Consider the following 18,157-nt stretch of genomic DNA (forward strand, 5'->3'; position numbering starts at 1 on the left):
TCTCGCTTTTGAAAATACAATTTGAGTGACATCAAACATTGTGTATCCATTTGATTTATAATTTTAAAAATGTTTATTTTTTATATTATGTGAATTCACTTGTTTTACGATCGAGACGTGCGTTGCACGTGCATGCTTACTAGTTAGCAGAAAACGACGCATGGCATATTCTGTAAAGTACTCCTCTGTAGAGAGAAATCATGTCATTAGTCCATTTCCTTGAGAGTGAAGAGGCCACGGAAAGCAGTCGCCTATGCTATAAAAAAATGTTATATCATTTAGGGTAGAATTATAGAAAAGTCTGATGGTATGTCTCTCATGTCAGTTATAGAAGAAAATGCAAAACTTTGACATTATGGATTATTCAGGGATTTAGTTCACACAAATTACTCGCAATAAAAAATGATAATTAATCTAGTTGGAAAATATATGACGAAGAGATGCCATTTTTTTTACATATTCAGATGTAGTCCAAAGCCTACCATAACCATGGGCATGGGATCAAAAGACCACATGATTTAATGCAACAACAACAACAACAACAACAACAACAACAACAACAAAAACAACAAAACCTTTAGTCCCAAACAAGTCGGGGTAGGTTAGAGGTGAAACCCATAAGATCTCGCAACCAACTCATGACTCTGACACGTGGATTGCAAGCTTCCACGCACCCCTGTCCATAGCTAGCTCTTTGGTGATACTCCAATCCTTCAGGTCTCTCTTAATGGACTCCTCCCATGTCAAATTCGGTCTCCCCCGCCCTCTCTTGACATTCTCCGCACGCTTTAGCCGCCGCCTATGCACTGGAGCTTATGGAGGCCTACGCTGAATATGCCCAAACCATCTCAGATGATGTTGGACAAGCTTCTCTTCAATTGGAGCTACCCCAATTCTATCTCGTATATCATCATTCCGGACTCGATCCTTTCTCGTGTGGCCACACATCCATCTCAACATACGCATCTCCGCCACACCTAACTGTTGAACATATTGCCTTTTAGTCGGCCAACACTCAGCACCATACAACATTGCAGGTCGAACCGTCATCCTGTAGAACTTGCCTTTTAGCTTTTGTGGCACTCTCTTGTCACAGAGAATGCCAGAAGCTTGGCGCCACTTCATTCATCCGGCTTTGATTCGATGATTCACATCTTCGTTAATACCCCCATCATCCTGCAGCATTGACCCTAAATACCGAAAGGTGTCCTTCTGGGGTACCACCTGGCCATCAAGGCTAACCTCCTCTTCCTCACACCTAGTAGTACTGAAACCGCACATCATGTACTCGGTTTTAGTTCTACTAAGCCTAAACCCTTTCGATTCCAAGGTTTATCTCCATAACTCTAACTTCCTATTAACCCCCGTCCGACTATCATCAACTAGCACCATATCATCCGCAAAGAGCATACACCATGGGATATCTCCTTGTATATCCCTTGTGACCTCATCCATCACCAATGCAAAAGGATAAGGGCTCAAAGCTGACCCCTGATGCAGTCCTATCTTAATCGGGAAGTCATCAGTGTCGACATCACTTGTTCGAACACTTGTCACAACATTATCGTACATGTCCTTGATGAGGGTAATGTACTTTGCTGGGACTTTATGTTTCTCCAAAGCCCACCACTTGACATTCCGCGGTATCTTATCATAGGCCTTCTCCAAGTCAATGAACAACATATGCAAGTCCTTCTTTTGCTCCCTATATCTCTCCATAAGTTATCGTACCAAAAAAATGGCTTCCATGGTTGATCTCCCAGCCATGAAACCAAACTGATTTTTGGTCACGCTTGTCATTCTTCTTAAGCGGTGCTCAATGACTCTCTCTCATAGCTTCATTGTATGGCTCATCAGCTTAATTCCACGGTAATTAGTACAACTCTGAACATCTTCCTTGTTCTTGAAGATTGGTACTGATATACTTCGTCTCAATTCTTCAGGCAAACAAATAAATTTACGAGAAATCTATCTTCCCTGGGGCTTGGGCCTATTTCGCATCCGCCCTTATCTAGAATGGAAGACAGATAACCTCTTATGTGTGAAGGGATAGACACTTAGAAAAAAATGTGAGGAGATATATTTGTACCTAACGAAGATAATCTTCCATCTATCTATTCCAACTCAACAAAAAATGATATAACTGTCATCTTCTCTAAAGTACTCATCTCTAGAGAGAAATCACTGCACTAGTCCATTTCCTTGACAGTGAAGGAACTATGCAATAAAGTGCGCTAGAGGACTTTCCCGACAAAAAAAGAGAGGACAATTTCCTCTCTATTACAACTACAACTTAACAAACCAAAACATTTCTTCGGATAGGTAGGAAGGCATAGGGCTCTGGGCGAAGACGGAGGTCAATGCCTACAATGATGACACACTTAGACCAAAAGCGTTGTTCCAAGCTTGAGCTCATGTGAGCTCGGGTGAACAGTAAAAAAAGCAATTCCGAATTTTCTTTGTGTGAAACATTGACAAAGTTTTTTCATAGATTGCAAAATTCATTAGGATATGACATCCGTGGAAAGTGTGGAAAAAAACAAAATCATGCTCCAAAAATGTGTTTGGAAATAAATTTTGGAGCATTGATTTTGTTTTTTCTACCACGATTTTTAAGAATGTCATATGGTCCACGATTTTGTCAATGTTTCACACAAAAAAAATTCAGTTTTTTAATTCTTTTTTTTGATTTTACTGTTCACCTGGGCTCAGGATTAGAACAGTCGCATCCATCTTAGATGTTCTTCTTGGTCGAATAGTAATTCCTCTACATGGATGCTGGTGTGGCTGAGCTCTTCCCCAAGGTTAGGTGAGGTAGTCGTATGTAGTTCTAGACGAAAGCTTAAGTCGTTGAAAAGGGTCGACGGCGCAAGAGGACACCTTGGATCAACGAGCCATTGTTTTTTCTCTCCTTAGTGTTTAAATCATCAATATATATATATATCCTTTGGTTTTTCCCATCTTGATGAAATGGAAAAGAACACCTGCTTTGTCGTAAAAAAAGTTCAAATAAATTTGAATCGGAGAGAGTAACATTTATTTGAAGTGAAAAATGGCCACGGCAGTTTATCCTTCAAATCAAGCACGTAACACCAAACAAAAAAAAAACACGACTCCGCTGGGGATCGAACCCAGAATCTCTGGTTTCGTAGACCAGCGCCTTATCCATTGGGCCACGGAGTCCTCGACGAATGGTCTCTCCTAGACTCCCTTAACCGGAGAGAGTAACGCTCAGACTGCGGTCGAACAGTCCGAGCTGCCCAGGTAAGAAATCATGTCACACCTGCACTGCGGTTGAACAGTCTGAGCTGCAGAAGTAAGAATCACACTGCGCCAATTTTTCGGTCCGCTATTTGGTGCGTGCCCGGCCCGGCTGTGCTTGTGTGGTGCGCAGCGCTCGGCATGGCGCCCATCACGCACCAAATACCATCATTTTCAGGCTACCTCAAATGCCCGCTTCCATTCCATCTCAAAAAATGTGTTCCACTTCCAAAAGAAGGAAGAAGAAAGAAAGAAAGAGGAAAGCCACACTTATTCCCCTCGGACTGTTCCAAAGGTCCGCAGGACAAGGACAGGAACGCTCCAAATCAACGGTTAACCATCTTCTCACAAAATGTTATCCGACGATGATATGACTGTCCAATGTATTCAGGGCATCTCCAACACAGCGTCCTTTAAATCGGACTCACTATTCATCCACGGACACTTCTGGATGTGTCCGGAGACACAAATATAAAAGCCGGTCATTGAACCGTGTGCATCAAATCCGGATAGCAGGGGATGAGCTATGTGAATCTAGAGGACAAAGCACATGGATTATGAGGACATGTGGTTCAACTAACAGTGGACCAAGTGAAATCCCGCAACCGTTGTATGATGTCCGGACTCCTATAAAGCTTCCCAAGTTTATTTTTCATTTGGCAAAATTTGAACGCGTGGAATGAACCACGGAAGTTTGAGGTCCCTTATTGGATGGCAAAAAGTGTCCGAACCACGTGGTCTGGAACTTTACGGACGTTACAGCCGGACCTAACAAATCCGGCCTCCAAAACAGTCACGGAACACATTCATGGGCATGCACTGACCGGTCACTCTTCAAATGTCCGTGTCCACAACAGGATACCTCAATAGTATATCCTTAAATCCATACAATATCACGCAACGTAAATTAAACTCACATACTACATATCGATCACATACATGGCATACAACTACTTCATCATACATGCCATCAGACTTTCAGAGATTGTCATGTTCTAAATACTAGAGCTATGGAGAAAGTTCAGCCAAGGCCGCCCTTGCCCCTGTCGTTTCCGTCTTTGTTGCGGAAGTAGCGGTCGAAGATGCAAAATGGATTGAGCCGAATCTACTCACCGTCGGAGCTGTCTTGATCCATCACTAGCTTCCTCCTCCTCTTTGGGGGGCAGTCCAAGCGCCATTTGCGCCAACACAATAGATTTGCATCGAAGTGACTCTAATCGTGGAGCTGGGGTTTTCTCTCTCGACCAGCGGAAACCCATCTGGACGGCCAACTCCTCGTCCTCGCATGAGTGAGGTCCCATTTGATAGATCAAGAGGTCTCAGAGTTGTATTCGTTGACTGTCATATTAGAGAAGGCTGGCCAAGAGCTTGGGAACGAAGTGGAGTTGCTAGGGTTTGGTTCTGGATGCGGATGGGACTGGTATATGTGGGTTAGGGTGGCCTTGTGTGTGACGGATCTGACATGGTGGATGCGTCTAGACCTCTCCACATCTATTGACATGGTGGACGCGTCTAGACCTCTTTTTTTTTGGGGGGGGGGGGAGGGGGGCAGTCCAAGCGCCATTTGTACCGACGCAATGGATTTGCATCGAAGTGACTCTGACCGCGGAGCTGGGGTTTCCTCCAGAGACCGGCGGAAACCCATCTGGACGGCCAACTCCTCGTCCTCGCATAAGATGAGGTCTCATTCGACGGATCAAGAGATCTCGGTGTCGGATCCGCTGCCTGTCATGTTAGAAAAGGCTGGCCAAGAGCTTGGGAATGGAGTGGAGTTTCTAGGGTTTGGTCCTGGATGCGGATGACACGGATATATGTGGGTCAGGGGGACTTGTGTGTGTCGGATCTGACGTGGAGGACGTGTCCGGGCCTCTTCATATCCGCCTTAGATATGATCTGAATATGAAGGATGCCGGTCAGCTCGGACGGGCCAATACGAGGGATGCGGCTGATTCACGATTTCTTGACCGGTCACTGATCGGGCCATCCACCCGAACCATAGGGTGGTGTTTGAGGAATGCTTTCACCTAATATACCTTTTCTTGAACTGAAGTACCTAGTAGTCCACTGGATTATGAAAGACCATTGAGCTAATCCGCGGCACATGCAACATCGCCAAGTTGCCCATATTAGTGGCAGAAGAACATCGCCAAATGCATGAATGAAGTGTGAGCATAAAGAAGGAAGGCAAGGATCCAGCGAATCAGGCGGTGCATCCATCGGGGGTTGGCTTCTGGTCCAGTTCGAGTCCAAAGCCGCCGATTCCGAGGACCGGCACTAGCCCCCGGCGCCAAGGAGATCCGACAAGGACGCCGAGCGCCGCTGCCGCTCCGCCATCCAACCGCGCGAAAAAAATCTCGGCTTCCCGTCGAGAAAAATCCAAGCCAATTCTCCCACGGGTCCTGCCACTGCCGCAGCGCTGCTCTGCTCCTCTTCTTCCTCGCCCCCTTTCCGAGCGAGAGAGGGGACAAGCGCTCCGTACATATACCTCGACTCACTGCCTGAAGCTGCTCGCCTGCTCCTGCTCTGCTCCGGTTCGCCAAGAAATACAGGAGAAGGGAGGGGAGGAGACTTGTCTTGTCACTTCTCCAGTGGTTCTTACTATCGGCGCGCTGGGTTGATCGAGCGGAGAACAGTGGTGGTGGTGGTGCTCAGCCGAGAGGTCAGGTCAGTGGTCAGGAGTTGGGAGCAGTGGACTGATTGTCTATCTCCCCCTCTCGTTCTCCGTTCCTTTTTGGAAGTGAAGCGATCCTCCTCCCCGTGGGTCTGCTGCCCGGAGGCTGGAGCTAGAAGAAGGAGCAGGGTAGCCTGCCTTGCTCGTTCCCCTTTCTGCTTCCTTCCAGGTCTGCTTTGCCGCTCATCTTCCAGGTTTGTTTTCCATGGATGGCTTCTCTTTCCTTTCGGGGATTGATGGATGGCTTTCCACGCCCAAGCTTCTTGCTTCGGCTCTCTTGGATGAATGGATAATGGAGTGTTGATCTTCCTTGCAGTCCCGGCGGCCGTGGCGGCATGGACGGCAATGGGAGATCGGCGGCGAGTCACAAGAAGCCTCTCGTGTAAGGACTTCTTTTCTTTTCTTCTTGAGAAATTTCCCCCCCTTTTTCGTTCGTTCGTTCGGGCATCCATCGATTGAGTCATGGGCCATGGCATCCGCAGCGCGGACAACGACCTGGTGGAGCTGCTGTGGCACAACGGGGGCGTCGTCGCGCAGCCGCAGACGCACCCGAGGCCGGCGCCCAGCGGCCTCGCCGGCGGTGGCGGGGAGACGGCCGCGTGGTTCGCGGACGACGTCGACGCGCTGGGGAACGACGTGTACGCGCAGCTCTGGAACAGCATTGCGGTGGGCGCCGCCCCGGACGTCGCGTGCGCGGCGCTCCCGGGGCCCAGCTCCCACCCTCCCCCGCCGCCGCCGCCGCCGCCGATGCCGAGCGGCATCGCCTCCAGCTGGACCGGTGGCGACATCGGCTCCACCTTCTGCGGCAGCAGCCTGGTCCCGGAGGTGCCGGCGGGGGGCAGGGAGGAAGCCAGCGCCGCACCGCCGTCGGAGGGGACGCGCGAGGCCAGCACGCGCGACGGCGGCGCCGGCACCTCGTCGTCCGGCGGGTCCGGGAGCAACTTCGGGGGCTCCGGCCTGCCGAGCGAGAGCGGCGGCCATGCCCACAAGAGGAAGGGCAGGGGCAAAGACGACTCTGATAGCCGCAGCGAGGTGTGTTCCTTGGTCCGGTTTGTCCCTATATTGCTCAGTTGCAATTTTTTCACCTGTACAAAATTTGCTTGAGCTCAAACTGAATAATGGAATTCAAGAGGAAATTGCAGGATGTGGAGTGTGAGGCCACTGAAGAGACCAAATCGTCGAGGCGGCACGGGTCGAAGCGGAGGAGCAGGGCAGCTGAAGTTCATAACCAGTCAGAGAGGGTGAGATCAGAGTCAGATGCTACTTGTGTTGCAATCTTACAGTTGAGCAAGGTGGCTTGTTTCTTATGGTGTATGTAATTTGTGCTGATGATGCAGAGACGAAGGGACCGGATCAACGAAAAGATGCGGTCACTGCAAGAACTCATACCCCACTGCAACAAGGTAAGAAATGAGTAGTATCATGCATCTTTTCTGATCAGGTGCAAGTCCCTGGAAGGCCTGGATTCATTCATTTCTGTTGGTGAATGGCGACATCTCTAATTATCACTTACATATGTTTCTTTCCTTTCCAATGTTTATTATTGAATTTCAGGCTGACAAAGCATCAATATTAGATGAGGCGATCGAGTACTTAAAGTCCCTCCAAATGCAAGTTCAGGTTAGGAGTTTACTGTTTCCTCTACCTGAACCCACAGACCTAACCCCAAATGGCATCATTTTTTGTTGAGAGAGAAATACGGCATCAGTTATTGGTTCCTAATTGAGACTGAAATCTACCTCAGATTATGTGGATGACCACCGGGATGGCGCCAATGATGTTTCCTGGTTCTCACCAGTTCATGCCGCCGATGGCCGTGGGCATGAATTCGGCATGCATGCCTGCGGCACAGGGTCTAAATCAGATGGCAAGAGTGCCATACATGAACCATTCTTTGTCAAATCACATCCCTATGAGCCCATCTCCAGCAATGAACCCTATGTACATTGCAAACCAGATGCAAAACATTCAGCTGAGGGAAGCAAGTAACCATTTCCTTCACCTAGATGGCGGGCAAGCAACGGCACCTCAGGTATAAACTGACCATAGTACCACTTCTCCTATGTTCTTAATTTTGGTGCAAGGGACTTCTCAGCCCTCTTTCATTGTTCACCTAGCTTTGGTTTCAATTCTTTGCAGGTAGCAGGACCATATGCTTATACACCACAAGTAGCACCGAAAAGCCAGATACCGGAAGTGCCGGATTGTACTGCTGTGCCAATTTCTGGGCCCGGACAACCACCTGCACCTGATGGAATTTAGAGTGACCTTGAACTAGTAAGAAGTTGTACTGATCCACACATGTTTCTTATTCAATGGCATTTGTGATGTCTAGATAACTTGAGCTGCATATCAGCACATTGGCACTGATCATTCTTTGACTGCTTATTAAGCTCTTGTGGTAGCCACCCTACATAAAAGAAAACTCACCGATTTATGCGTATCATTATTCATCTTGTATATGGAACCAGAGCTGTGTACTGTTTCACATTTTATTAAAAAAAGAATAGTCTGGATGAGCAGTATGCAAAGCAATCCTCTTTTAGCTTAACCTTTCTCATACCGAAAAAGGCTTACGCCCCGCTTTATAAATAAAGCAACTGCCACAGAGCATACATACCACATAGGTCCACACGAACACACACGAGTCTCACGGAAAAGAACAAAGGTTCTGCTGAGGGCACAGCTCAACAAGCCCAAAAAAGAGAAAAAAAAAGAAGAGAACAACAACATCACAGCGCACCCAACACAAGGTGGCTAATCGGGCTCCGGCGGTGGCGGCGGCGGCGGCGGCGAAAGGCGGACGGCCATCGATCGGATGTCGGCGATGAAGGCGGAGATGGCGTCACGGTCCGAGGGGCGACTAAGCGGCCGCCAAAGCTGCAAGAAACCCGAGAATTTGAAGAGAGCGTCAGTAGGGCGACGAAGGGGAGCGCGCTGGATCACAAGTTTATTGCGAACGGTCCACAACGTCCAAGCAAGCACCCCAACTTCCAGCCACCTAATGTGGCGAGAGGATACAGGGGACAGTTGGAGTTCAGCAAAAAGGTCCGGGAAGTTGGTGTGGCACCAATTCCCTCCGACCACCTCGCGAAAGCAGCTCCAGAGGAATTGTGCGGAGATGCAGGAGAAGAAGATGTGGTTTGAGTCCTCCGGGACACCACAGAGCGGGCAGATACCGGCTGGCCATGCCTGGGCCCCCGGCATTGCGCTTGCGGACCTCCACACCAGACGGAAGCCTACCACGGATCCATTGCCACATGAAGATGCGAATCTTCAGTGGCACCCGAACGATCCAGATCATCGATAAGGGGAGGGGTGCGGAGGAAGGGGCGATGGCCGAATATAGCGACTTGGTGGTGAACAAGCCCGACGGCTCGAGCCGCCACCGGGTACGGTCCGGCCTGTCATCCACCAGTGGCTCGTGCAATGCGACACAGTCAAGCAACTCACGCCAGGCGGCGGATTCCGCCGGCCCAAACGGTCGACGGAAGGCAAGGCGCCCCAGATCAAGAAGGGCCCTATTGACCGATATCATGGGGTCAACGGAAATAGAGAAAAGGACGGGGAAGCGGGCCGCGAAGGGGGAGTCACCAGCCCAACGATCATACCAGAAGAGAGTCGAGAGGCCAGAGCCCACGGAGATGGAGGTCCCAATGCGCAGCACCGGGAGAAGCTGAACAGTGGACTGCCAGAACTGGGAGCCGCCCGATCTCTGGCAGAAGGCAAGGGGTTGACCCCGAAGGTATTTAGTCCGGATAATGTCCAACCAGAGGCCGCCATGGCCCTGGGCGATGCGCCAGAGCCAGCGGGAGAGGAGCGCGATGTTCATCCGCTTGGAGCACATGATGCCCAGGCCACCTTGCTCCCGGGGCTTGCAGATGTCAGACCAGCTGACCATGTGGTACTTCTGCTTATCATGCTCACCAGCCCAGTAGAAGCGAGACTGGATCTTAGCGATCTCCTTATGTAGGGACTCATGGAGGCTATAGAAGCTCATAAGGAACAGCAGCAGGCTAGAGAGAGAAGAGTTGATAAGAATAGTTCGGGCCGCCTTGGAGAGCCATCTCCCCTGCCAGGGCTCACACCGGGACTGGAGCTTAGAGATAGCGGGCCTCAAGTCCGCGGCAGAAAGGCGCGAGTCGCTAATGGGGGTCCCTAAGTAGGAGGTGGGGAAAGAGCCCAGGCGGCAATTAAGCCGATTGGCGATGGCCAGAGACTCAGCGGGGGAGTATCCCATTACCATGACGTCGCTCTTATCAAAGTTGATCTTGAGACCCGACATCTGTTGGAAGCATAGAAGGAGGAACTTGAGGTTGGCGATGTCCATCTCCGAGCCTTCGACCATGATGATCGTGTCGTCAGCATACTGAAGGATGGAAATCCCGGATCCCCCAGAGAGATGTGGGGTAATCCCACGAATGTGGCCAGCCGCCTTGGCCTTATCAAGAATGGCAGCCAAGGCGTCCACCACCATATTGAAGAGGAACGGGGAGAAGGGGTCGCCCTGGCGAACCCCACAGAGGGTAGGGAAGAAGGGACCAACCTCGCCGTTGATGTTAACCGCCGTGCGACCGCAAGAGACCATTTGCATGACTCTAGTGATCCAGCGGTCATCAAAGCCCTTCCGAAGAAGGACTTCTCTAAGGAAAGTCCAGCTGACCGAGTCATAGGCTTTGTGAAAATCGATCTTCAAGAAAACCGCCTTGAGGTGTTTGGACCGGACCTCGTGAAGGACCTCATGGAGGACCAAAACACCATCCAGGATATATCGTCCTCTAATGAAGGCCGACTGGTTAGGATGCGTAATCCGGTCAGCCAGCAGGGTCACCCTATTGGCGTACCCTTTGGCCAAGATCCGGAAGATCACATTAATGACCGTGATCGGCCGGAACTGGCGGATGTCGGACGCCCCAGGGACCTTGGGGATGAGGGAGATGATCCCATAGTTGAGGCGACCTAGGTCGATGGCACCCACAAAGAATTCCTCAAAGATGGCCATGACCTCGGGTTTAATCACGTTCCAGAAGGTCTGGAAGAAAATAACAGGGAGGCCATCAGGACCAGGAGCCGAAGAGGAATTCATCCCCTTGATAGCCTCCCAGACCTCCTGCTCGGAGAAGGGAGCCGTCAGGGCGGCATTCTCCGCCCTGGAGACTAGCTGAATACCGGCCCAACAATCCTGGGCGAGGGAAACGCCGCTCCGAGGAGCGGCGGAGAAAAGGGACCGATAGAAGCCATCGACATGAGACCGGATGTCGCGAGGGTCCTGAAGAAGAGTGTCCCCATCCCAAAGGAGGGGGATGGTGTTGCGCCTACGGCGACCGTTGGCGATCGCCTGGAAGTAAGCGGTATTCGCATCACCCTTCAGGACCCACTTCTGGGCGCCCCGAATGCGCCAATAGGCCTCCTCATCAGAGTGGATCACGGAGAGTTGGTCTTCGAGGGCATAACGGGAGAGCCACTCATCCGGAGACAAACCCACCGAGTCAGCCCGTAGGTCAAGAGCTTGAATCGCGGAAAGCAGCGCTTTCTTGCGCTCTCTGGCATCTCGCCCAAGGTTGGCCCCCCATCCCTTCATAAACTGTCTACCACGTTTCGCACAGAAATGCCACGTGTCAATAGCCGAGGGAGGCCTGGGATGGGGGTGGGCTCGGGCCTCAATCCACCGGGCGCAAACCGCGTCCGTGAATCCTGCCTGGGAGATCCAGAAGGTCTCAAAGCGGAAGCGAGGAGTGATCGGCGGGCGATCGTCCGCAGAGGAGAGAAGGAGGGGGACATGGTCCGAGCCAATCCTAGTGATGGCGCGGAGAGAGGAGAGGGGGCAGCGGAGGTCCCAATCCGGGGAGACAAGGACCCTGTCCAACACGGACTGGGTCGGGGAAGATTGTCGATTGGTCCAGGTGAACCGCGCACCAATCCTATCAATCTCCCGAAGGGCGAGGTCAGCGATGAAGTCATTAAACATCTGCATTCTGGCAAAGCACACATTGCCGTTGCTCTTGTCTGCCGCCACGCGCAGCAGGTTAAAGTCGCCACCCACCACCACGGGGAGGGAGGCTGCCGAGATTTTAAGATGAAGCTCCTCGAGGAAGGCAGTCGACCTACTATGGTCGGCAGGCCCGTAGACAATGATGATCTCCCATTTGAAGTTGAGAGATCTCTCGAAGAGCTCCATGCTGACATAGAATTCCCCCCGGTCCATACTGCCCACCTCGAATGTGGCATCCTTTACGCCTAAAAGGATGCCACCCGAGTGGCCCGAGCTCCCACTAGAAGGGAGCCAGTGCCACGCAAAGAGGTGGGAACTCAAACGATCGAGCTCGGGGAGCGAGAATTCGCGACGCATGGTCTCCTGGATAGCAACGATGTCGATGTGTTCCTCTCGCATGTACTCCACAAGTTGGCGGCGACGACCATCATGGCCGAAGCCACAGATGTTCCAGAAGAGGGCCCGCATTATGGGGCCATCGGGGGGCTGCTTGACCCCAGGACACGGGAGGCACTCTGCGCGCGAAGAGCGGCAGTGCGGGAGCGGGTACGGCCTCGGATCTCGCTCGGAGGTGGGGGAGCCGGTCGCCGCGGCCCGGAGGAAGAGGGAGGGATCCCGTCCGCAGGGGCGTCGGGGGGGGGGGGGGAAGGAGAGCAGCACGGGCCTCGGCAAGCTTCCCCTCAAGGATCTCGCGGGCCCGGATGGCAGCTATCTGAACTAAAGGGGGGCCAACCTCCCCCCTGAAAATAATCGCAGAGTCGGAGGCCACTTTGGCAAGGCTGCCTAGGGGGATAGCTTCTAGTGCAGAGAAGGAACAAGACGAAGCAGAGGGGGGGACGGGGGGTGTACCTGGCTCCAGGTTACGGGCAGCCGCGCGAAGCTCTGCTCGCTCGCGAATGGGCAGAGCCGGGGATCCCTCCGGGTGGGCCGCATATGAAAGCTGACCAGTTGTTTTCATCTGATCTGTCATATAATCGACTATACGTTGGTGCCAATCTTTCTAGTTTTGACACCTTTGAACACTGTCGATAAATTTTTACAGTTGCGCGTCCATTTCATCATCAGTGAAGACGTGGATAACTTGAGAACTCAGAACCACTTGGTTTAACCATCCCTTTCTTGACATTTACAGGGTATGGACTGTGTCGCCGACCTGCACATGGGCCATCTTTCTGGAATTTTCTGAAAATACTAACATGATGAGAAGATAGTACCCATATTGCTGTTATATGTCTCGATCAATATGCGTCCGACATAAACACTAGAAGTATTTGTAAATGCTGATAACACTGTTCCCTCCCATTTATGTCGGAAAAGTATATCATCAGTACACGTCTAACTCCAATTCCCTCTGTGCATACTACTCACAACTTTCTATACAAAAATGTACTAACCATGATAGTATTAGGTTTGCACCCATTTGAAAATATACTTCTATGGCAAGCTTTACCTTTAATTTTTGTTTTATTGGTATTATCGTCTCCGAGACGTCTGGTTTAATCAAGAGAAGGGAAAAGAAAAGGTTTCAAGTTCTTGTTGTCAAATGGCCAACATCCAACCAACCAGATCCAGTGGGGGAGGAACAGAAGGGGTCAAAACAGTTATGTCCTACAGAAGCTTATTGGATATCAAAACCTTGCTCTTCTTTAAAGCCAAGGTACTACAGACCAATCAAGATTGCCTACCACACTGGCCTCTTACCTATGTTGCATCTCTCTTTAACACCATAACTTCCTTTTTGTGGGAAGATTTGGTCTGCAGGCGAAGAACGAAGTTGCCGGGGCCGCCACGGAGCTGTCCGCTTCGCCGTGCCCGCCTGCGAGCGTGTGCGCACAGTCACTCCGGCGTTATGCTTATCGGCAAAGCTCCCTCGGCGAGCATCCTCGCTCCTGTGGCTCACATTCTGGGAGGGAAGTTCTGTGGTGATACAAGAGTTTGCGGTTTCTCTCCTGCTTTTGCCTGGAGTCCACGGCACCCAGCCCAGCCCAAGCCAAGTGCAGGCTGCTGTTGTTACATGGTCCTCCTGGCAACTACCAGATTCAGATGCTGCTCACCGGGGCCTGCCCGGTGCAACTGGCCGTGGGATCGTATCGTATCCCCTGAGCTTTCCTGTCTACCGCAACTGGTAAGATGCCGGATTCCCCTGGAACTTGCTGCTCACCTGTTGCAATCTCGGCGCTTTTCTTCTGGATGAAAATGACGCGCTTCGACGCGTGTTTGAGCCAAATAATTTTGTCTCTCCTTGTGCTGTGCTGTGCCGTTGTTTTCCTGGATTCTGTACAGTTTGTCAGTTGCATGCGTCGTGGTAGAAGGGTTTCTGCCTGTGTCTCGAAGTGTGGCTATGTGTTGGATGAACAAGTAGCAAAAATAGATTTTGCAAAAAAAAAAAGGAGGATAGAAATAAAAATTGGCTTCGCCCGGGTTCGAACCGGAGACCTTCAGTGTGTTAGACTGACGTGATAACCAACTACACCACGAAACCTTGAGTGGTATGCTTCTATCATAAACGAATATATTTGTCCAGCATTCATGGAAGAAAGGGTCCGTAGAGCTACAGGTTGGGCAAATTGGCACAAATTTCGGATAGGAGAGGGCGGGCACCTTTCATTTTTCTTTTGCATCGAAACTTTGTGGAGCTTTATTAGTATTTCCTCCGTTTCAAAATAGATAGTACAAAGTTGAGTCATCTATTTTAGAATGGAGGGAGTACAGAGTTAACAGACGATTACAGTCAATCAGCCTAGCTGTCCACAAGGAACTCCGGGCTCTTGTCTAGCCAGCTACCCCACAAAACAAAACAAAAATCTGGCCAGCTCTCAGTCACAGTGAGCGGAGGGTCTCCCTCGCGCGGTCCCTCGCAGGCTTGTCGCCGACGTCTTCCTCCCTGACCCACCTGCCCAGCCCTTTGCAGAGATGGTGGGGCGCCCGCGTGCACCAGGCACACCAAGAGCTCGACCAGCGGGGCCTGGGCGGCGAAACCGCCCACGGTGATGAAACGGAGCCTCTTGAGAGAGATGCCCTCGGGCCAGCTGACCTGGACGTCGTCCCGATAATGGTGGTCTCCGCTGCGTGCCTGCATACAAGGAAGGCCCAAGGACAGTGAGTCCATGATGTAGTGATGTGAGATTCAAAGACCCAAATATTCCAAGGCTCTTCTGGTACTCACTACCATTCACTAGCATAAGCATCAGTATATTATAGGTATGTGTAGGAAATTGTGACGCACAAGCTAGTATGAAGCTCACTTCAAATTTGACGAATTACATGGCTTCGAATTAAATGCTTGATACCATCTTAAGAAAATTGTGCCATGGTTTTATAATTCTAGATGACTTCATTTCAGGACTTGGAAACAGAACAAGGGTTGTTTACTTTATACAGACCTCAAGAAGGTTATGATATACATAAGAGGAGAATGTAAAACTAATGATAAATGCTAGTATTTGATCCGTCGGCCCAAGTATGTTGCATGGAGTAGTTTCATTTATCGTATCCTAGAAGGCAAATAGTGTAACATAGAGAGGACTAAGATAATTCATTCTTTTATCTGTATGTAAAAAGGAAAATTACATTCTATTTTTTTATCTGAAGAAGAACAACAAGGAGAGCATTTAGGACATACTTCTAGCCGGAGTCTTTTAAGATAAGGAGTTGCCTTGACGAGATAAGCTACTCCACGAACATTATTCCAAGATGGCAAAATAAATAGGTTGATGAACTGTAATGCTGGGAATTTGATCGCGTAAAGTGTATAACTGGGCTTCTGCAGAAGAGCAAATGAAGCAGTTATGGAAATTCATTATCACTACAACAGTTAGAAACTGCTAACTGAGTGACTACATAACACTTGAAGATAGGGGAACAAAACACATAGATCTGAACTAACCTCCGATGGCCAAAGAAATGTCAAGGTGATTTTTCTGATCCTTTTCATGGCTTCTACACCGTCCGAAAGATAACTATTTCGGTTCTTGAAATTATTTGCCAAAAACCTCATACTGGGGGTACTAGCATAATTGATGTGTACCTCATGCCCATCATACTCGAAGATGAGTAGGCAGGTGGCGTGAATCTCAACACTCACCAGCTTTTTGCAACGAAATATATCCAAACATATCAGCACTTCATGGGAAATCCTTACATTAACAAGATCGTCACATCGTGCCAGTCTCAAATGGCGGAGAATAGGGCAGCAAGAGCAAATGTTCTGGACGCCGGCGTCGGTTATTGTGGCACGTACTAGATAAAGGCATACAAGGGAGGAAAAGGCACTGGAATCCAGCGGTGGCGTGAATATGCAATTCGTCAGGTCTAGCTTCCGCATCGAGGATCTTTGTCGCCCATCGCCAAAGCAATGCAAAGGGAAGTTATAACGATTTGCAGTCACCAAATGCTCCGGACAAGATGTCATGTCTTTACACAAGCTAAGTTTCACATCTTGTGCACCCGCCTCTGACGCAAACTGGACCCATTTGTCAAGGTGGGCAGCATGAGTGGAGTTCAAATCAAAACGAACCTCGAACACTCGAACACCAGTTCCATCATGGTGCAGCAACAGGTCATTTACCCTTTCAATGAATACCTCTGACCTTGGCCTCCTAGAGTCAGTGGAAGTGGTGCAATCTGAATTACCTCCAGCGAGAATATTGTCATCAAGAATAATAAAAGATCCTTTCCCCGATCTTGTGGAAGCAGTACTTGTCACTCTAGAATCGATCGAAAGCGACGCAAACATGTTTTCCAAAACATCATCCGATAAAGCGTTAGTCAAATTTCCAGCACTTTCTTGGCATGATTTTCTCTTCCTGTCCTTGGAACGATCTCCTGAAAGAAATGTAAGATAGATTTATCGTTGCTAACATCAAAGGAATAGACAGCCTAATAATACTATAATACAAGTATCATATTTGTGACTCGAAATAAGAGAGGTAGGAGTTGGATTTCCTGCACCAAGCATCAATTGGGCATAAGCCTAGATATGGGAAATTTGACCAGCAGAGGCAACCTTTGCACACCATATAATGATGGCACAAGATACGATTATGTAGTACTTTCTAAGAAACAATTCATTTGATATTAAACGGCTATAAATAAATGGGATCACGGACAAATGGAAGTAGCGGTGCAACCTGAATTTTCTTGAGCGAGGACGCTGTCGATGGACAGCGACGCAAACATGTCGTCGAGATCTTCATGTGCCGATCCGCTGCTGCTTACGACCTTTCCAGTGTGACCTTGGGGTAATCTCCTCTTCTTATCCTCGCGACAATCTGCTGGAAATCAGAGCAATTAATCCGCATTGGTTCAGTTGAGAACCATGAATGTGATTTTCAGTTCAGGCCTAAGCACACCAAATTCAACTAGTAGTTACATCTTGGAAGCGTTGTAGTGCTATATTATACTGACAAGTGACATCCCATGAGACCGAATGCGCGAAATTACCTCAACCATCATCTATTCGAACGAGGGGACTGCCTTAATCTCACACCGGCGGACAACCCTAGGCCCCAACTAGGGTAAGCAAAACGTGTTTGGGTGGGCTATTCGATTCACAAGTTAGCAATTAATTAATAATCCTACCGTGCTAAAAATAGAGTTGCGATCGAGTCGAGGGCACTGATCGGCCGATCGAGAGGGAGAGGAGACCTGGTTGTAGGTTTGCCGGCGTCCACGGTGATGCGCGGCTCATGCCGCCGGCGAGGGTCGACCGACCAGGGATCGGCGGTTCCTAGGGGGTGGAGGAGGAGGAGGGTTTGGACTTCGGAGAGACCACGATACGAACGCAGGGGCGGGGGAGTCGAGGCGGCACACACACCAACACCGACACCGGCACCGGCACCGGCCGGAAATCGCACTGGGCAGGGGAGGGAATTGCCGGTAGATTTTCCGTCGAGTTCGTTGGCCGGGGGTCGGGGTAGGGGCCGGGGGATATATGGGGGAAGACAAGTTGTACTCAACTCACCAGTCCCGCGGTCCGACTCTTTGTCCCGCTCGGTGTGCCTCTGTGCCGTCGATCCCGGCCCCTACTCCCCATCCAACGGCCCAAACACTTTTTGTAGAATACATATCAGCTTCTGAAATTACGTGTAACTGCGAGTAAGGCTGCCCATAATGGGAGTATTATAGGTAGTATCATGCATGTCAACCAAGCAATTTTGATGAGGTGGCATAAAAATAAATGAAAAAAGAGATGCTTCGGAGTATCATATCATATTAAATGATGTGCTGCTTTC

The 18,157-nt window shown here is 49.9% G+C and overlaps 2 protein-coding genes and 2 non-coding genes across 8 annotated transcripts; 1 reads left to right on the forward strand and 3 right to left on the reverse strand.

Moving 5' to 3' along the window:
• Positions 1-3,110: 3,110 nt before the first annotated feature.
• On the reverse strand, positions 3,111-3,183 carry TRNAR-ACG (transfer RNA arginine (anticodon ACG)). The gene has a single exon. It is a non-coding gene; the product is annotated as a tRNA-Arg (tRNA).
• A 2,253-nt stretch (positions 3,184-5,436) lies between these two features.
• On the forward strand, positions 5,437-14,365 carry LOC123105284 (transcription factor PHYTOCHROME INTERACTING FACTOR-LIKE 13). 4 transcript variants are annotated; one of them, XR_006450778.1, is made up of 10 exons: positions 5,437-6,101; positions 6,249-6,314; positions 6,415-6,964; positions 7,075-7,173; positions 7,270-7,335; positions 7,487-7,552; positions 7,677-7,964; positions 8,072-8,209; positions 13,057-13,581; positions 13,673-14,365. XR_006450778.1 is itself a non-coding variant. In XM_044527323.1 (8 exons), exons 2-8 carry the CDS (start codon positions 6,268-6,270, stop codon positions 8,192-8,194), a joined length of 1,239 nt encoding a protein of 412 aa, XP_044383258.1. In that variant the 5' UTR covers positions 5,571-6,126; positions 6,249-6,267; the 3' UTR covers positions 8,195-8,659. The 4 variants fall into 4 exon arrangements, 1 of the variants encoding a protein (XP_044383258.1); XR_006450777.1 differs by having other exon boundaries at positions 5,439-6,126; XR_006450776.1 differs by having other exon boundaries at positions 5,573-6,126; positions 13,686-14,365.
• Positions 14,333-14,406, reverse strand: TRNAV-AAC (transfer RNA valine (anticodon AAC)). Its single transcript has one exon. It is a non-coding gene; the product is annotated as a tRNA-Val (tRNA).
• Positions 14,407-14,531: 125 nt separating this feature from the next.
• Positions 14,532-17,863, reverse strand: LOC123105283 (uncharacterized). 2 transcript variants are annotated; one of them, XM_044527322.1, is made up of 5 exons: positions 17,571-17,863; positions 17,054-17,194; positions 15,811-16,748; positions 15,547-15,687; positions 14,532-14,997 (listed from the first exon to the last, which is right to left on the reverse strand). In XM_044527322.1, the coding sequence occupies exons 1-5, from the start codon at positions 17,611-17,613 to the stop codon at positions 14,665-14,667; spliced, it is 1,596 nt and encodes a 531-aa protein (XP_044383257.1). In that variant the 5' UTR covers positions 17,614-17,863; the 3' UTR covers positions 14,532-14,664. The 2 variants fall into 2 exon arrangements, with proteins under 2 accessions (XP_044383257.1, XP_044383256.1); XM_044527321.1 differs by having other exon boundaries at positions 17,054-17,197; positions 17,571-17,855.
• Positions 17,864-18,157: the final 294 nt, after the last annotated feature.

Source organism: Triticum aestivum, chromosome 5A (assembly GCF_018294505.1).
Source record: "Triticum aestivum cultivar Chinese Spring chromosome 5A, IWGSC CS RefSeq v2.1, whole genome shotgun sequence".
NCBI lineage: Eukaryota > Viridiplantae > Streptophyta > Magnoliopsida > Poales > Poaceae > Triticum > Triticum aestivum.

Excerpts from the sequence above, each read along its gene's own strand:
- LOC123105284 (XM_044527323.1), top strand. The coding sequence starts at position 6,268 with ATGGACGGCAATGGGAGATCGGCGGCGAGTCACAAGAAGCCTCTCGT. Across the intron at positions 6,965-7,074 it reads ACTCTGATAGCCGCAGCGAG|GATGTGGAGTGTGAGGCCAC; the intron begins GTGTGTTCCTTG and ends AGGAAATTGCAG. Across the intron at positions 7,553-7,676 it reads CCCTCCAAATGCAAGTTCAG|ATTATGTGGATGACCACCGG; the intron begins GTTAGGAGTTTA and ends AATCTACCTCAG.
- LOC123105283 (XM_044527321.1), bottom strand. The coding sequence starts at position 17,613 with ATGAGCCGCGCATCACCGTGGACGCCGGCAAACCTACAACCAG. Across the intron at positions 16,749-17,053 it reads CCTCGCTCAAGAAAATTCAG|GAGATCGTTCCAAGGACAGG; the intron begins GTTGCACCGCTA and ends CATTTCTTTCAG. Across the intron at positions 15,688-15,810 it reads CATTTCTTTGGCCATCGGAG|AAGCCCAGTTATACACTTTA; the intron begins GTTAGTTCAGAT and ends GCTCTTCTGCAG.